Source organism: Leptomonas pyrrhocoris (assembly GCF_001293395.1).
Source record: "Leptomonas pyrrhocoris isolate H10 chromosome Unknown, whole genome shotgun sequence".
Lineage (NCBI taxonomy): Eukaryota > Euglenozoa > Kinetoplastea > Trypanosomatida > Trypanosomatidae > Leptomonas > Leptomonas pyrrhocoris.
Genome location: NW_015438357.1, coordinates 853045 through 871062, shown reverse-complemented (window position 1 = coordinate 871062; position 18018 = coordinate 853045). Strand labels below are relative to the sequence as shown.

Sequence of the window (18018 nt, the reverse complement as noted above, 5' to 3'; positions counted from 1 at the left end):
GAGTTAGAGGCGTCACGAAAAAATCTAGTATTCGTTGTGAAGATGAAACCATGCAACTGGAACAGCTCATGCTTTGAAAATGAGACAATGACCCATCGCTGGTAGATCTCTCAAGCGAAACAAGACTAGTAAACGCAACCGTTCTTGCTCACTTTTTTGTTGTTGTTATTGTTATTGTTGATATACATAAGGACGACGCTTCATCGTCGTCAGCTAATAAATCTGTGAAACAGCTTGTTGATAAGGTGGTGCTAGTTCACCACGTTTATGCCATCCGCCTTCACTGCAAACACCCGCTGAACCGCTTGCACACGTAAACAGGACTAAAAGAGGGTTATTTGCGGAAGCGAAAGCGCTGGCGTGCTCGGCGACGACGCCCGCGAAGTTCAGCGCGCTCTGCCTTCGTTGGTGTCGGGGCAGGTAAATTGAAGGCGCCGCGAGGTGGAACAATGCTGCGCATGTCATTGTAGAAGTACGGCACCACTTCGGCAGAGTACGGTGACCGCGTCATCGGACCGCGAAGTTGACGATTGCGCGCAGCGCGACGCTCGCGCTTCGTCATAACCTGTCGCGCATCGTTGCGAAACGCTGATTTGTCGTCTTTGGCGTCTTTCTCGTCTGTTTGCGCCAAACTGTCAGAACGTGTTGCCAGTCCGTGAAGGTGTGGAGCAACAGAGGCCTCTTCGACAGCGTGAGCGAAACGCACTGCCTCTTGGAACTCTGGATCGAGCAGCGCTTCACGTTTGATACGTTCCATGCCTTCCAGTGACTTCTTCAAAGCCGCATCTTTCTCCGCCACGGCGCTGAGGAAGGCGTTGGAAGGCGTGAGCGCACGGTCAAGAGTAGAGGCTGGTACTTCAATTTGGATGGATGCTTTGGTTGGCAGGGTAGGATGCTGCACGGAAGCATCCGGTGGTGATGCCTGAGGCTTATCCATGGAAGCAGAAAGCCGCATGGATGCACTTTCTTCGTTTTGTTCCAGCTTGCGCAGCTCGTCCTCGGTGATGTCGACAAACTGTCGCCGCTGCACTTTCACTAAGATAGGTGCCAAGTCAATTGAAGGAACTTTACCGATCTCCGTTTCACAAATGAACTTGGTCAGTTCCTGTAAGTACTGCAGTCGTTGGACGTAGTCAATTTTCTCAACGAGCAGAGAATTTGACGGAGTGAAACTCGTAGAGTCCTCCGCGACGTCTTCACTAACGTCATTTTCCGGCCGTCTTTCCTTCTCTGACTGTTCTGAAAAGAGAGACGCTAGAGTTTCGACGTCCAAGACGTTTGCTTCCCACAGTAACCGTACTTCCTCGTCCGAAAGTTGCTCAAGCACCTGCATCCATGCCACTCTCTCCAGCGTGTCTGTGTCCCTCGTGTCTGCAGCGTAATCTGACGAGCTGGACAGCTGGTCTTTTTCCGAAGACCATTGGGCGCTCATGCGCTGCAAGAGGTTCACCAACTGTGCCGTTTGCTCCGAAGAAGGCGCAAATGCAAGTTGGACAAAGCGTCGGGTGTCTTCACCCTTCCCGGATTTCCGCAGTACTTCGTCTGTATCTTGAAACCGTTTCTGCTGCAACAGAAAAGAACGTTGTGCCACACCATCCAGTACCTCCTTTCCATTTTTGAAAACATCGTTTGGCTTGTTGGTACGTGCGTATTCCTGCTGAATAAGAGCTGTCAAGATATCGTTTCTTGATTTTGTCGTCGTAGTCAGCTTTTCTCCGGCAAGCATCGTTTCCTGTTCCTGCTTGTTTACTCGAGATTCTAACCATCGCTGTTTCTCGAGAGCTGCTTTTTCTTCCGTCACCTTTTTCGTGTTCTCGGTTCGCATTTTCGCCAGTTGGGAGCGTATTTTATCTAGCGAGGTGGTCGCTGGCGCAGCCATCATGCCTTCGCTTCTCAGGCTCGATACGTTGGGTGTTGTATCCTCTGCTTCCAAATCCTTCCAGTTTGATGAAGGGCCAACAGCAAGGTTGCGTTGATCATTCGCTTCTTGCTGGAGCTGGCGGCGACGTGCGTGACGCCTCGCGACCGTCAGAACTTCCGGCGCTGGAACTCGAATTGAATAACCAATTCTCCTCATAGTAAATATTGATAAACGACTGTTAGTGATACTGACAATAATGAAGAAACCACTTTGTTTATTGAGAAAAGGCACGGTGCACTGTCAGTTGTATTGAGAAAAAATATATGCGAATCTTAACTGAAGCATGGAGCGTAAATGTTTTTTTTTTTTTCATTGTTAAAGGAAGACGAAAACGAACAAAAACAAAAACCATCACAAACGCAATAGATAGTAGTATAGGAAAAAGATTTTTGTTTGCCGGAAGCACGCCGTAGTCAATAAATATATTAACAAGTTTTCATTCTAATATTCAAATAGCAGACTGTTGAGAACAAAATAGCTATTATCATTTATTAATAAAAAAGAATTGACAACTACCTAAATAAATGTCTGTTTTCTTTCTTCTTTCCTCTTTAATTACTATTCCACTATCGTGATAGTAACAAAAAAAATATATATATATAATCTTTTAAACACTTTGATTGTGTTTTGAATATGCAATAATAGCAAAAAGCAAGTTAACCAAATAATAATAATAATAATAATAATAATAATAATAATAATAACCAATACACACAAAAGCAACCATTTTAATGCAGAGACTGAAAATACAATCGCCATAACAACTTATTCGCCCAGCGATATTTCTTCGCTACGTGACAGCATGGTCTGAAAATCATCGCGATCGTAAACGAGATCACGTAAAGACGATACAGCAATTGAAGCGGTGAGACTGCAACTGTCGTTGCTTTGGAGCATTTTTTCGCACGTGTGCTGCAGCAGATCGAGTGCATCAATCCAGTTTTTAGTGAACATAAGCGAGTGGTGGAGTCCTGCATCACGATTTAAAACTCGCTGGCCATCTTTTTGGCGAATCCACAGAGGACCTACGCCGCACCAGGTCCGCATCATTTCAACAATCGATGTCCATGCTGCCTTTTTTACCGTTAAGTTAGGATGTTTCGTGCCAACGGCAAAAAAGAAGTCAAAGTGTTTTTCGCAAAGATCGGGTGCGATGTGGCGGACATTAGTAATGCCTTGGAAAATCATTGTGAGGGAGTCTAGTATAGCACACGGCGTGTAGGGATCGCTTTCTTGAAAGAAGGCAAAGTGGTCCGCATCAAGCTTGTACAAAAATGCGGCAACAAACGCCGAGGCGACTTCGCCAAGCAAATTGTTATAGTGCTTCAGAGGTGCTTGGCGTTGGCTGCGCTCAGTGTTTGCGTTGCCCCAGCGCCGTGTCTGCTGTCCTTCCGTGACGACGATTGCAGCCTTTTGCTCTCCTGACAAGTGGTGCGTGGGAATTGGAGGATATATTCTCTTTTTCTCTTCACCTCCATTTTCTTTTATTCTGCCACTCCGCGATTGCGATGTTTCTCCGTCAATTTGGACTCTCGAAAGGAGCAACGCTGCCTCACCGATTGCTTTAATAAGCTCATTTCGCTGATAAACACCATAATTGCTTCGATATAGCATTCCGCTGACTTGATTTAGGCTCTGGGGAGCATTCAACACAATGAGGTTCACCAGCGTTTCGTATCGCAACTGTTGCAAAAATTGCTTCTCTTCTTCTGGCGCGTGAATATCTAGCGATATTAAAGCTGGCAGAAGCACAGGAATAAGCGGACCTATTTCTCTACTCACTGACTTGAACAGATCGGAACCCATCTGATTTCGCAATTTCGCAAATGCACTCGATAAGCCTCGCAATCCACTCTCAGTTGCCTCTTGCACTTCATGCAGCTGCGCGTTGGGGCCACGTCCTATGCCTATTAGAGCGTTGTAGCATTCACGAACGCTCCTCAAAATCGAAACGTGATCCCCTAGATCATCTTTCGCGAACTTCTGTTGTCCGAAGGCTGGGAGTGCAGAGGGTGAAAAGGCATGTGGGGATGCTTGCAGCGCAATTCCTTGCTGTACCTTTTTCACGACGTCGTTGCGATTGCGCTGCTCTGGCGTAACGAAAAAGGTGTATTTTTCGTCTGGATCCAATGGGTAAACATCATTTAATGCCACGCCGCGCCGCGCAAAAGCCGCATTTCTTTCAGGCTTCGCTTTTGATGCCTGTTGCGTGTTTTGAGAGCAAAAGACCGAATTGTCTGCGCTTGGCTCGGTTCTCATCCAGTTTTCTAGTGCACGTGAAAACTCTGCGTCTTGCGTGAGAGGGGTTGCACCATCAGGGTTGCTTACAAAAAGTGTCGCAAACGCCGCTGCCGCTGTCATTGCACATGTCCTCAATTCCGTTCCACGCGTGCTACTGAGTCGAATCGAGACGCCATTTAAGAGGGCACCAACGTATTTTGGCGGAAAACAGTCGTGCTCTGGATACTTTTCCTTTAAGTACAAAAGCGCATACATGACTGGGTGAAGTAAATTTAGGTTGTCACTCAAGTTGCCTGACGTGACAAACTCCTTATTGTCCCACAAATTAAACAAAGCAGTAAAGCACGTCTGCTCATGCGATGTTAAAGCCTCTTTCGAATTGTCGTTTCCTGCGACGACACCGAGTAAATCTTTAAAAATGGTGCGTATCGTAGTGCGTGACGAATTCAAAAAAAAATAGCTGTTGACAAAAATCGACTCGAATAAAGCGCGCGCCATGAAACTTGATGTTTCAGTGGCAAAATTATTTATTATTTTACCGACAGCGTTGACAAGTTCAGTTTTAAGCTCTGGGCGCTTTTCCGCAAAAAAGAACAGCTGCAAGTTAAATTGATGCCACAACTGCGATACACAATTTTCCTTTTGTAGTTTGAGGGAAAAGCGTTGCAATTTCGAGGCTTCGAAGACAGCACCGATAAATAGTGGAAATTGTTCACTAAAATGTGCGCTTTGAAACAAATCGTTCGGTAGCAGAAAAATACGCTGCATTACAGTATTCAGGTTTCCGCGACGTAGCAGCAAAGTAACAATTGTATCCAAAACGCGGCATACGCGACAAGGTGAAACTAACGATCCGGTACATAGTTGTGAGTGCTGCGGTTTGGTAAAATAGAATAATAGAATTGTGTCGCAGAGGCGTTCCCAATAGAGCTGTGAATTAAACACGTACACACTTCTTTTGCTGTCGGCAAATTCGTTTGCTAGTCTCTCTGGAAAAGACACGAGTGACCGACATTGATAATCAATAATTTTGTCATTCATAACAGAGTCACTGGCGAGATTTAGTGCTAGCGATATAATGTGAGCCCCGATCGGACTGGTAGAGTTGTAAAAATGTGACCCGCTCTCGTCGATCAGAATGGAAACACTGACCGGTTCGGTCAAACATAGATCTTCAGTCAATTTAGCGAGTATGTCAATGTCGAGATCGTCTGCAGTTCCGACAATGTTGACACTTGTCCGAAGGTTTGCGACGGAATGGAAAACATCGCGCTCAATTTCAGCAAACGAGTTCATTGCGGAAGTCGGGGGGAGAACAACGATAACTTGCGGTATTGTGAAGTAACGATGACAATGTATGTAATTTCGGTAGTGTTTCCAAGAAACGCGTAGAGAAGACAGGGGGTTGGGGGTGCGAGTTAAGGTGGGAAGTGGTGTCTCGCAAATGCATTTGGGCATGATGCTGGGAACCGCTATTGGCGTTGCAAGGGTTTTCTTTTGGTTGCAAATGCAGTGCTTTGTTTCCCTTTCGCTGTGTTGCGTGGGCGGCTTCCTCTTCTTTTTTTTTGTTTTGCGCGCGGGGGCAGGGCGGCGCCGCCCCCCACGGCCCCCGCTGGCGGCCGAGGGGGAGCGTGGCTCTCCCGGGGGAGGAGGGGGGCTGGTGGGGGCGAAGGAGGCCGCGGGGGGGGGGGGGGGGGCAGGGTGGCGGGAGAGCACGGCGGCGACAGCGCCACCACGCGCAGCAGCATTCGGGGCGAGAAACGGGGCCCGGGCGGCTGGTTTTGAACCCCGCGCTTGCGGTGCTTCTGCCGAACGCAACGTCGGCGTTTACGAAATTGTGTTTAAGAAAGAGCAAGGACTACGCTTACGCACGCCATTAGTTATCGCTGGGGTCCTGCTTCGCAGGCTTCGCTACTGCTCCTCCTCCTTGCGCGACCCTCGGACGGCGTTGGATAGCACGAACGCCTCTTCGCCGACGGCGTGCAGGTTGAAGCCGCGGCGCTCCGTCACGCGGCGCTGCAGTCCCATCACGCACGTTGCGTGCGCCACGAAGATGCACACCGTCGCTTCGACAACACACTTCGTTTTGGACGACGGGTGTGCGACAACAATGAAGCGGTTGGCGGGGATGGCGGCGGCCAGCTCTGACACAAGCGACGCCTTTTTCTGCTCCACGTTGGTGTTGTTCTTGACCGTGAACTGCAGTGCAATGGTGTGCATCGAGCGGCGCGGTTGTTCAGCTCCCCAGGCCGGCAGCGGAATAGGCTGGTGGAAGTCCACCGCGTCCTCGGCGGACACGACCGGCTGCGACGCCGTCGCTGGTGAAAAGTGCAGATCCAGGAGCTTACGCAGCGCCGTCTGCATCTCCGGCGGCGTCGGGCAGCAGGTCAGCTCAGCCGGCATGAGGCGAAAACAGTTGCGGAAGATCGGCCGCGGATTCGCGGCGAGGTCCTCGAAAATGCGCTCCGTAATGCGCGAGACGAGCGGGTTTACCACGATGGTGTGCGGCGCCATGGCGCCACTGTCTTTGCAGCCACCGTTGCCCGCCGTTGCTGATGGCGCGCCACCGGCGACTTCATTCTCCGACGAAGGCACACCACCGTTTTCATCACCTTCCAGCGCCGACGCGTTCGTCCCCGCGTGACACGTTGGACACGTGACCTTGGCGTTGACGATGGGCACATTGAGAAAGAGATAGCCTTTGCAGCCGGTCTCGAGAGGCGCGAACCACTCACTGCGCCGCTGCGGTGCTTGGCGTTGTTTGTGAGCGGACGGGTTGCCGCTCTCGTCGTCGTCGTCGTCCGCGTGTGCGTCCGCGTCGCCTCGGTTGCTACCGACCGCGTCGCTCTCAGTACGTGGGCGCTTGGCGGAGTTGTAGCGGTTGCCGCGCTGATCCTGTGTACTGCACGCCGCCAGTTCCGCGGCCAACAGACTCGACAGCGAGGCCGACGGCGCCTCCACCACCGCGTCTTCCCCACTGCTGCTGAAAGGAGCGCTGTCACCACATTTGGCGGCGATTTGACCGTCGGTGCTGCACGTGAACGCCTCCTGCGCTGCCTCCAGGTCGGGTGTGAGGGAGGACAGGTACAGCTGCGCCTCCCGCTGCGCTCGGGATTCCTGGCGCGGGTTCACCGTGAAGAACAAGCCGGAGAGCTGGTTGTGTGGCAACAGCATCTTGCCTTGCCTGTGCTTGTGGAAGCGTGGCTTGTTGTCGCGGTAACTGCGCTTCATTATCAACGCGACCAGGAAGGAGGGAAAAAAAAATGACCGTTGTGGGTAATACTTTTTTTTTCAGGGGAGCATTCGAGTAAACCCGTCACGATGTGCGTGCGCGAGAAGTAGAAAGAAATCAGATAAAACGAGGTGAAACACGGATAAGAAGCGTTTGAACACCGCTTGCTCCCTTATTGAAAAATTATCACCTTGAATTCCTTACCGGAACAGCCCCGTTGACGTTGCGACATATGAGGTGAAGAGTGCAGTGGTGCAACCACACGCTTCCTGCACGCACGTGGCCACAATAAATTTAACTCGTTCTCTCTCTACAACAGCACCATTGCTGCTCCTTTCCCCCAAGGCATTTTCGTCTTCCTTTTTTTTTCTGCTTTTGGTTACGCGCAAGAAGATGTGGAGAGCATGACAAGGCGAACGTGGTCATGATGATTGCGCACCACACCCGCCCCGTGTACGCGCGTCACGTTCGTCAGCTGCAACCACACAGGAAGGAGAAACACAAACAGACGTGAAAGAGGGCCAAAGAGGAAAGTGTATATAAAAACAATTTGGTTCCCGTTTAGAAAGCAGGAGCGGGAGAAGAGTGACTGGAAATCACCGACAAATGGTGCCGTGACGCCGGAAGAGGGAAGGAAAGCCCACAAAGCAACGCTAATTGAAAGTGGAAAAAAAAAGAGCAGTGGACGGCGAGCTGGTCACACATGAGGAACCCAGCCCAGCCGAAGAGAGCGGAAGGCCACTAACTTTTCCTCGAAGCGCTACTGGGCTTTCTTCGCCGCTGCCGCTGCCGCCATGGACTTGGTCAGCTGGTCCTGCCGCTCCGCTTCCATTCCTTTCGAGGCCATTTGCTGGAGCTTCATTATCCACTTCCTGTTGACGCAAGCAGCGTTGTACACGCAGACACACGCAAACGTCAGCACCCAGACCAGCAACGGCCAGGCGCTAAGGGAGTGGTGGAAGCAGATGTAGATGACGGGGTAGCTGCAGGTGAAGAAAACCATGTGTAGAAGCCACTGGGTAACCTGAAACATTATCGTGGTCGGCAGACGACCCTTGCCAAAGAGCATCACAACGCGCGCGAGAACACCGTTGTAACCGCCCGGTGGGTTCGCCATCATCCACGTGTACGAGGTCATGCGCTCCGCTGGGTTTCCACCGGCGCCCTCGCTCGTGACCATGCTGGGCCGCAGCAGCTCCACCTCGTTTTCTGTCGCGCCAGTCAGCTGCATGAACTCCGCCTTTTCCTTCTCCAGCTGTGCGATGCGCTTCTTCCACGGCTTCTCACGCGCGTGGCGCCGCCACTCGTTAAACACGTGGTAGAAGAGCTGCCAGATGCAAAACATGAAGAGGTGCAGGCGCAGTAGACTCCCGAAAGTGACAGCACGACGGAGGTCGTAGCAGAGGGTGCCGTAGCCGCACAGCGCTTCCAGCCGGTGGGCTGCCGCGTAGCGCGAGAAGTGCTGTTGCTGCTGCTTCAGTGAAAGAGAGGAGAGGAGGGAGGACAGGAGCCGCGCTGGTCCGCGACGAGACGAGCTCGCCGCTTTTGCTGCGTTCACCACCGTCTCCGTTTGGTTGAGCACAATCGCCTGCACGCTCGGGAGCAGATTTTCGACAGGAATCTGCATCTGGCTGGCAAGCTTGGTGATCTGCGCGTAAAGCTGCTCGGCGTCGACGCTCTCCATCTCGCGACGCGCAGAGATGAAGAAACGGTGCAGCAGCAAGCCCTGCACGATGCCGGGGGCCAGGTGCAGGTAGCAGGAGGACATGCGGTCAAATGAGTGAAAGAGCAGCGCGTTCTTCCACATGACGATGGCGCCTAAGATTGGCCCGCAGGAGCCGGCGAGCAGCGTGAAGAAGAGGACAAAGGACGAGAGCACTTCTGCTTCGGTAAGGTGGGCGACGACGTAACCGCAGGTCAGCACATCGACAGACACGGGTAGGTAGACGCCATCGAGACAAAAGCTGCGGGCGGTGGAGGGGACAATGCGTCGGGCAAAGGAGTCGCCACCGAGAGGGGTGCCGGTGAGAATCGGGTGGCGCCACCGCGGCTCCTCCGATGAATTCGTGCAGTTGAACGCGCTCACCTTGGAGCCTGCTGCACTTGTGCGTTTCAACCAGCCCCACGATGGCATGTAGGAGGCCCACGAGACGATCGGCTGCTCCGACCACTCCACATCGACCAGCCGCCATAGCAGAAAGAAGAGGAGGACGGCGTTGTGGAAGTAGCAGTAGTCTAGGAAGAAGTAGTGGAAGCCCTGTAGGCGGTACGTGACGTATTTGTATGACATGAAGACTATTAAGCCAATCACGTAGGCCCAGACGATGATGTCCACCATGTGGCACGAGAAGCCGCCGGCAGAGGTGAGGGAGGCGAGGAGAGAGCGGTGGATGTTCGCCACGCCGTTGCATGTCTGCGCCGCGTCGGGCATCTTCAGTGGCGCCGTCGACGCAGGGCGGTCGTACACATACGGGCATGTGGAGATGTCGAAGTAGGCGGCGGCCACGAGTCCTGTGTACACCAGGGTGAAGGAGCAGCCCAAAAAGTACTGCGTTTTGGAGAAGTCGTGATCCATCGCGTCCACGAGCCGTCGCCACGGTGCGCCGTTGTTTCACACTTTCTATGGGTGCGTATAGGCGTAGCTAGGAGCAGAAGAGAAGGTACAAATTGAGTTAATTTTGGGTCACCACACAGCGACAGCAAGTATCAAATGGGGAAGGATACTCTGTTAAAGCATTACTGGATGTGTGTATAAATGATTTCGATTACCGTCTTCCGACGACAAGGCAGATTGTGTTGAGCGCAGTGAGGGAAGAACAGTGGTAACAGTGCCATGCGCGATTTATGGACGTTGCGCGACAACGTTGAGGGAGTAAAAGAAAAATATATATATATAGATGGCGATGGAAAAGAAGGCGAGAAAGGTGGGTTCAGGTATATACATCCACTACAGGTTGAGCAACGGTCGCACGTGGTTGTCGTCTACTCACACGTCAATCGCGCCTCAGCAACAACAACAACACAAATCACACCCACTTCGTCGTTACTACGGAGCAGAACTACGTCGGATCACGCACACAACAAGAACCCTTGTCCTTTTCTTCACAAGCTTGCTTCCTCGGCGAAGTGTGTGAAGGGCGGCACAGATGACAACTTCTTTCTTTCCGCACACCATTTCCTTCTCGTTCGTTACTTCTGCATTGCCGCATCTACACATCTATCAGAGAAAGAACGAGGTGACAGCGAGGAACAGAGAAAGGCCCGGCAGCCTTTACGGGTTGTCACCTACACCTCCAAAAAAGAAAGAGTGAGGGGGAGAGAAAGAGGAGCAACGAGACGCACCAACGCTAACAAGAAAGACACAAGAGAGAGGTAGCCGAGGGAACACAAACACACGGCGCAACAAAAGTGCGGAGATGAACGGCGCGTGAATAACGGAGTGGAGAAAAATGAGAGGAAAAGCAAACAAGCAACCACTCGAGGATGCACATGTGTGCGCGTGCGTGAGTGCGGGGGAAAAAAATAATTCCTACTCCGCGGCACGGCGAATCGTTGTGGCCACAACGATTACAATAAGAAAACTCCCAAGACCCAGCCCCACGGACACGCCAGGGACCAGCGCGGACTCAATCAGCACTACGAGGAACGCGGTGAAGGCAACGGAGGCAGTGCGGCGGCTTCCACGAGGCATGAAGCAGCTCGTGACGAGGGAGCACACAGCCGCCACGATGGCCACCCACTCCGCCATGCCCACCACGGAGGCCACAAGCGTGCGCACGTCAGCGCGCATGTACGACGCAAAAGGAAGGGCGCGCGTCGCGACTGCCTCTGCGGACCGCGCATTTTGAATGTACCTCATGCGCGTCAGCAGCAACTGCGCAAACGGCGCGGAGGCCACCGTCGCTGGCGCTACACCCGTGTTGCTGGAGCTGAACGCCAGAGACGTACGCCACTGCACGGCGTTTGTGTCGGTGCTGAAGCTGAAGGCGGGCAGCAGCAGCAACGCCATCAGCAGAACCACCGCTCTCGCCAGGCTGCGCCACCGATAGAAGGACTCGCGCAGCTGCGCATCGCGGAGCAGTTCCTCGCGGTTTGCCCCGTACCACTCCAGAAACTTCGGACTGGCGTAAAGGTCATCCAGTGAGGCTTCCGTGATGTTGAGCTCGTCATAGAGGGCCTGCAGTTGCCGACGACGCAGCAGGCGCAAGGCGAGGTAGTCCTGGCTGGGCAGCCGGCGAGCGGGGCGGTGGATAAACACCTCTCCAGAGGCCACGGCGGCACGAAGGGCGGAGTCGTCCTTGCCAAAGATGGCCGCACCGCGCTGCTGCACGTGCCGCTTCAGGGCAGACACAAAGCGCTTGGTGGGAGAGCGGTACTCCTCCACCTCCACAGGCTCCTCCCCTACGCGGACTGCGGTGCCGGTCACTTCCAGCGAGGGCCGCAGCGACCTCGACCCGTCCCTGGAGCCGAAACGGGCAGGGGAGGCGGAAGAATGCGGACCACTGCCGCTTCCACTGCGCTGGCGTGACGCACGCGCTCCCGGCGACGAAAGGAATACGGGGGTGCCCTGCAGAGGTGTAGCACTCGCAGACGTGGGTGAGAGGAAGCCTCTGGAGCTGACCGTGGAAAGACGCACCGGGGTGTCGTGTGCGACTGCGCTAGTCGGTGCCACAACAGTGCCTGTCGCCGCCGCACCGCATGCGCGGCATCGAGCCCAGCGCAATACTGGCTTCAGCACAAACGCGTAAAGCGGTGCCAGCACGCAGGCTGCGCAGATGGCGTACTGCAGCGCCACCTTGCTCACCAACAGCGCCAGAACAATATGCAAGATATTCATCGTGCTTTGTCGGTGAGTGTGTTGCCTTGATGAAGAGTATGGATGTATGGATGTATGAAAAATATCTAAATATGCGTTTTTGTTGGGTTTTCCCGTTTCTCGTTGAGTTTTGCGTGTTTACAATCAACAGGGAAAAAAATATGTATTACACCAGTTTAGGGAGGATGAACTGCGTCACGTGAGGTTTTAGATCACTGCTGAATCGCTCTATGCATGCCCATATGTTCAAACCTGAGGACTTCCGCGCGTGAGTGAGGATAGTGTGGACGGAAAAGTCAAGTATAGAACGGAACAACAAAAGAAGGGAGAGAAGGTATGTAGTTTTCTTTTCCTTTTAATTATGAGGTGAAGGAAGTTCAGTGGAGCCATCATAATTCGCTGTGATCACTGCTATGGCGGCATCGCAACAGCTGCTGGAACAGAGGCGGGAAGACGATTTTGAGGCGTGAACACCGTCGACAACACATACAGAGAGGGAGAGTCCTTCTCAACAAAAGAGAGCACTTCGAGCTCGTGTGTCTTCACAACACACGTTGGCAAATATATATATTTAACCGTAGTTTCTTCGGGATCAAAGAAAGACTGACTAGTAACAGAGGTAACAAAAATGGGGGAAACGAAGGGGTGTGATTACAAGCTGCACAGTACTGATGCAAAGCGCAGCCATCCTTTGCGCTTACCACGCAGCAACAACGCTGGAAGGCGCAATTGGAAGCAAAAATGAAACTATTTTTTTTCCCTTTTGCGGGCATCTTTCGCTGTGAGTACATCTTTGTAGTATTATTATTATTATTATTATTATTATTAACGAAACGTTCCGGAAGGGGAGTGTGGGTGGCCGAGGATACGCGGGCATCTCAAAAATGGAGAGATGCGGGCTGCAGTTGAGCTCCATCCGTAGTGCCACGCCTTAGAAAGTCCGGTCCTCGTCAATAGTGCGCACCAGCTTCGAGCTGTACCCCAAAGCCAACAGGTCGGCAACAACAGAGCGCTGCATCACCGGCGGGCCGCAGATCGCCACCAGCAAGTCCTTGGACGGCGGCGGCATGAGACGCTGCAGCGAGCCGCGGTCCACGTACCCGACGCCCTCCGTCCAGCCCTCTGGTGGGTTGTTCAGCACGAAGCCGACGTTGAACTTGTCCGGGTTATCCTTGCGGTAGCGCGCTAGCAGCTCGCGGTAGGTCAGCTCGTACTCGTCCTCCGCGGCGTAAATGAGGCGAATTGTCTCGACGTTGTCCACGTAGGGGCGAGAAAGCGCGGCCTTGATAATCTGCAGCATTGGGGCCACACCGGACCCACCAGCGATGAGGGCGAACTTTCGCACGACGCTTTTGCGGTAGAGCATCTGCTTCTGCTGCGGGCGGAGGTCGATGTGCAGGCCACCGCAGGCCTTCATCTCCACCGAGTCACCCGGCCGCATAGACGAGATCCACTCCTGCAGGTTGCCCTTGTCACCGCGGGCAAGGATCGAAATGCGGCCACGGTCGTCGGGCATGTTGATAGGGCTGTAGTAGCCGATCAGCTGCTGACCATCCCACTCGCCGCGGATACCGATAAACTCGCCAACCGCCAGACCGGACGTCTGCGCCGATCCGGGCAGGTTGAAGCGCAGCACACGCGACCCCACGCCAAACTGGTCACCGGCCCTGCTCTCCCGCACCACCACCGGCACCCATTTGTCCTTGCTGAGGGCGTGCTTCTCCTTGCGCAGGATGGTGGCCGCACGGTCGCCGGCGATCTTGCCGAAGACGACACACTCCAGCAGCGAGTTGCCGCCGAGGCGGTTGCACCCGTGCACGCCGCCGGTCACCTCGCCCGCACCGAAGAGGCCGAGAATGGGGCGCTGGTGCTCAAAGATGTTCACGGTGTTGTGCTCCATCAGCACCTCCGCGGCAGGCGAAATCGAACAGCCGCCCATCGTGTAGTGGATCGACGGCGTCACGTAGGCGACGTAGTACGGACCCTTCATGCCCACCACACTTGGGTACACAATCTTACCGGTCAGCGGGCACGGTCGCTTCTCGGTGCTCAGCGTCTCGTACGTCTCGAGCGAGTTGCGCACCTGCTCCAGCGGACACCCAATGAGCTCCGCCAGGGCCTTCATGTCGTCCACGCGGGTGAAGAGACCCATCGACTTCCAGTAGTAGGTGAGTCCGTTGATGCCGAAGAGGTTGGCCGCTTCTTCGCTCAGAACACAGTAGGCGAACCTGCTGCCGCCAGAGTCGGGGTAGACGTTGTCCTGGGCAATGATCGCCTGCGACACGACGGAGCGCAGGTCCAGCTCGTTCACGAAGCGCTCACCTTGGCCGTTGAGCAGAATGCCGCCCGACCCGCGCAGCGCCTCGGGGCCGAGATACTTCGTCTTGTTCGCCGGGTCCTTCGGGTTGATCAGACCGGTGGGGTGGAGCTGCACCTTGTCCATGTCCACGAGCGTGGCCCCGAGTGCGCGCGCCATCTTGACACCATCACCCGTAGCAAAGGTGCCGTTCGTCGTTGGCACACCAAAGAGCTGCGGCGCGTACTCGCGGAGGAGAGAGGTGTTTGTCTGGTCGTTGGAGAAGCCACCGGTAGCCAACACCACCGCATCCGCCGGCAGCTGCATCTCCGTCTTCATCGGGTCGGTCAGCGACGTGTAGCGGACGCCACTCACGCGAATCTCGTGACTGCCGTCTGGCATGGTGGTCGTCTCGTGAATGAGAGACGTCACGGCGGTTTCGTTCAAGACGGTGATGCGGCCGTGCAGTTTGGCGCGAATGTGATCATCGAGCGTCTTCATAATAGTGAAGCCGATCGGCACGGGTGTGCCGTCCTTCTGATCCGGTGCGCGGTGGCAGCGCTTGCGGCTTGCACCGCCCAGTTGGTAGAGCATCGTCAAGGGGATGCCGAACGACTCCAACCAGCTGATCGCATCGGATGATTTGACGGACAGGGTGCGCACCAGGCCCGGGTCGCAGTAGCCGCCCTTGCCGGAGAGGAAGGTGTCGCGCTCGAAGAGCTTGCAGTTGTCCAGCACGTGGTTCACAGCCTGCGTGCGTGTTCCCCAACCGTTGATGCCCGAGGTGGCCTTGGCACTGTTGCCGCCCAGCCGGGGCTCCTTCTCAATCAAGACGACGGTGGCACCGCAGTCCACCGCCTCGATGGCGGCCGCACACCCCGCGAGACCACCGCCAATGACAACGACGCGCGCAGGCAGAGAGCCGGCAATGCGTTCGTCGCGAAGGGCACGGCTCTCACAGGCGATCTCGTACATGTGGGCCAGCCGCTCCCCCTCCCGCGTGTAGGCGGCGTAGTCGGTCACACGGTTGAAGTCGCGGCGGTAGTTCTCGAGCATGAACCGCACGCGCACCGGGTCGCGCTTCACAAAGCACGCCGTCGCCAGGGCATCGGCGTACATGCAGGAGTAACATTTGACGCTCACCTGCGAGAGGGCGTGCTGGCTGGGCGTGATGAGGGAACGAGTCTGCCAGTCGTAGGTGCTGGAGACGGCAGACTCCAACGGCTTGGCGAAGAGGATGCTCTCGTAGTCGCCGCTCGTGCAGATGGCTTCGTCGTTGAGCGTCATCACACGCAACAACGTCGAGTCGGCGGCGTCGCCGCCAGGCGGCACCATCCCACTCGTGTTCTCGCCGAGGCTGTGCGACTTGCCGGTCGTGGTCTGGCCCGCCCTGGCGGCGGTGTTCACCTCGTCGACGCTGGGCGGGCGCACCACGCCGACGGCCCACGGCAGGCGCTGCACATTCACCCCCGAGGCGCGGCAGTCCCCACCCCACTCAAAGAGAACATCGGCAAAGCCGGCCGCGTTGAGCTTCTCCACCACGCAATCAACGGTGTAGCCCTTGTTGACGCCACCCAGGTCCAACGCGGCGCCTTCGTGCTTGCGGGCAATCGTGTTTGCTTTCAAGTCGATCGCGAAGCTGTTCGGCAACGTGTACTTCCCTGCCTCTTCTTTTGAGATGACGAAGTCGGCCTCCGTCGCCGTCGAGTTGACGGCTGCGTCGCGCAGCTTGCGCACGAGTGGGGCGACCGCAGGGTCAAAGCAGCTGCCGCTCGTGCCGTACACCTCATTGCAGCATTTCATGACGGCGAGGAGGTGCGGCGACATCTTGTGCTTCACAAACACGGGTAGCTGGTTCACCTGCGATACCTCGCTCTCGGGGTTGAAGGAGTTGAGGTTGCGGTCGACCATCTCAAAACACTCGTCCAGGATGCCGTGGACCACCTCCTCCACGTTCGGGTGCGAGTGTACGCTGTCCACGGCGATGCTGAGGGAGTAGGGCACCGTGTGCACCACATCGCGGTACAGCAGGACAGAGCGCTGGTTGACGTTTTGCTCCGGAAAGTTCGAACTGAGAAGACCGCGCGCGAGGCGGTCACGCTCGCGGGCCTCCAGCTCTGGGTCCACGATGACGACGGACGCGCTGGTGATCGAGTCGGTACCAGTGCGGCGTCGCTGAATGGAGATCGCGGACGTGCCACTACTCAGGCACTGCCGGCTGCCCAAGCTGCTGCCCACGGCGGACATGGCGGCAACACGCAGCTGCGAGGACGCAGTGCATCCCGCACTGGCTGCGGCCGCAAAACGACGAATAGAAAACATCTGTATTTATGTTGGATGTTTCTCTTGTTCTTCTACGTATCGAAAAGAAAGAACAATGTGAAAGGAAGGAAGGAAGTGAAGGGCAAAAGCAAACAACAACAACAAAAAAGAAAACACGCTGCTGTACAAGGCAAGTAGGGAAGTTAATGATCGTTTTTCTTCTAATCAACGTGCTGCAGAGGAGCTTGAAAAAAAAGGTAGTTAGAGTCGGCGAGTGTTAAAGAGAGGTGAATGGCAACAGTGGCTACGCCTTACAGAATAATTCTAATCCCACTTTATTCTGAACAAGTATCTTTTGATGTTTGTCACAGGTTACGATTAAAGGAGAGACAGCGAATCAGATACAGCGATGATTTGGTAGTATATCTCTATGGAGTCTCCAGTAAGAAGAAGAGCGAAACGTAAAAAGGAAAACAAAATAAAATAACAATACAAGAGCAACAGCGTTTAAACGGGGTATCAACGAAAAGTAAGTTATACGGAGAGGAAGAATTGGCTAGCTTGTGTGCGAGCAAAATGCCATACTGTGTGTTTTCAAATATCCCGCTGGTTACTGTAGTTGAAAGTGAATCTGGTTTCGCTGAAACTCATTCGAAGAAACAAACAAATGACAAAAAGCAGAGCACTATACACTTAGTTGCGAGCTCTGAGGAGCCGAGACAAGAGGAACACAACAAGAAAAGGAAAAGAGAGACGAGAGGAGGTGCTATAATGAAGTGAAAATGGCGGCGAGGGAGGAAGTCACCAACGAAATAAAAAATGGTGAGTTTGCTGCTTAAAGAGTGATTCGAGGGGGGAAAAAACGCTCACACGCAGGTGAGCGCGGACAGAGAAGCGATCCACCCCGGTATTTCACACGCCGTCACAGATCAGAGACGACTGCTACACTGCTTCGCTTCAGATGGGGAAAGCGCAACGAGAGGCATAGCCATAACATGTGTATGCTGTTTTTACAACGTACCATTCGTCTTTCTTCTTGTAATTTCATTCTTTTCAGAACACTCGCAGCTCAAACGAGAGGCTTCTCATCAAACATCAGGTGCATATGCGTGTGTACATGTGCGTATGCGTATCTGCTCTGCTTTTCATCGGAGTTGAAATCAACTAAAATTGTTGACGGACGAATGTAGGTGATAAATAGTGTCAAGACTGTGTTGAGAACAAGAAAAAGAACAATAATCAAGGCAAAA

General features: G+C 54.1%; 6 protein-coding genes across 6 annotated transcripts; all 6 read right to left on the bottom strand.

The window, feature by feature from the left end:
* Positions 1 to 334: 334 nt before the first annotated feature.
* On the bottom strand, positions 335 to 2199 carry ABB37_00258 (putative mitochondrial hypothetical protein; the record flags this gene model as incomplete). Its single annotated transcript, XM_015796393.1, has 1 exon — positions 335 to 2199. The coding sequence occupies exon 1, from the start codon at positions 1823 to 1825 to the stop codon at positions 335 to 337; it is 1491 nt and encodes a 496-aa protein (XP_015664401.1). The 5' UTR covers positions 1826 to 2199.
* Positions 2200 to 2686: 487 nt separating this feature from the next.
* ABB37_00257 (hypothetical protein) lies at positions 2687 to 5458 on the bottom strand (the record flags this gene model as incomplete). The annotated part of the gene is made up of 1 exon (XM_015796392.1): positions 2687 to 5458. The coding sequence occupies one exon, from the start codon at positions 5456 to 5458 to the stop codon at positions 2687 to 2689; it is 2772 nt and encodes a 923-aa protein (XP_015664400.1).
* A 615-nt stretch (positions 5459 to 6073) lies between these two features.
* On the bottom strand, positions 6074 to 7446 carry ABB37_00256 (hypothetical protein; the record flags this gene model as incomplete). Its single annotated transcript, XM_015796391.1, has 1 exon — positions 6074 to 7446. Exon 1 carries the CDS (start codon positions 7391 to 7393, stop codon positions 6074 to 6076), a length of 1320 nt encoding a protein of 439 aa, XP_015664399.1. The 5' UTR covers positions 7394 to 7446.
* A 708-nt stretch (positions 7447 to 8154) lies between these two features.
* Positions 8155 to 10168, bottom strand: ABB37_00255 (hypothetical protein; the record flags this gene model as incomplete). The annotated part of the gene is made up of 1 exon (XM_015796390.1): positions 8155 to 10168. Exon 1 carries the CDS (start codon positions 9967 to 9969, stop codon positions 8155 to 8157), a length of 1815 nt encoding a protein of 604 aa, XP_015664398.1. The 5' UTR covers positions 9970 to 10168.
* Positions 10169 to 10923: 755 nt separating this feature from the next.
* On the bottom strand, positions 10924 to 12471 carry ABB37_00254 (hypothetical protein; the record flags this gene model as incomplete). Its single annotated transcript, XM_015796389.1, has 1 exon — positions 10924 to 12471. Exon 1 carries the CDS (start codon positions 12229 to 12231, stop codon positions 10924 to 10926), a length of 1308 nt encoding a protein of 435 aa, XP_015664397.1. The 5' UTR covers positions 12232 to 12471.
* Positions 12472 to 13141: 670 nt separating this feature from the next.
* ABB37_00253 (putative mitochondrial NADH-dependent fumarate reductase-like protein) lies at positions 13142 to 17476 on the bottom strand (the record flags this gene model as incomplete). Its single annotated transcript, XM_015796388.1, has 1 exon — positions 13142 to 17476. Exon 1 carries the CDS (start codon positions 16826 to 16828, stop codon positions 13142 to 13144), a length of 3687 nt encoding a protein of 1228 aa, XP_015664396.1. The 5' UTR covers positions 16829 to 17476.
* Positions 17477 to 18018: the final 542 nt, after the last annotated feature.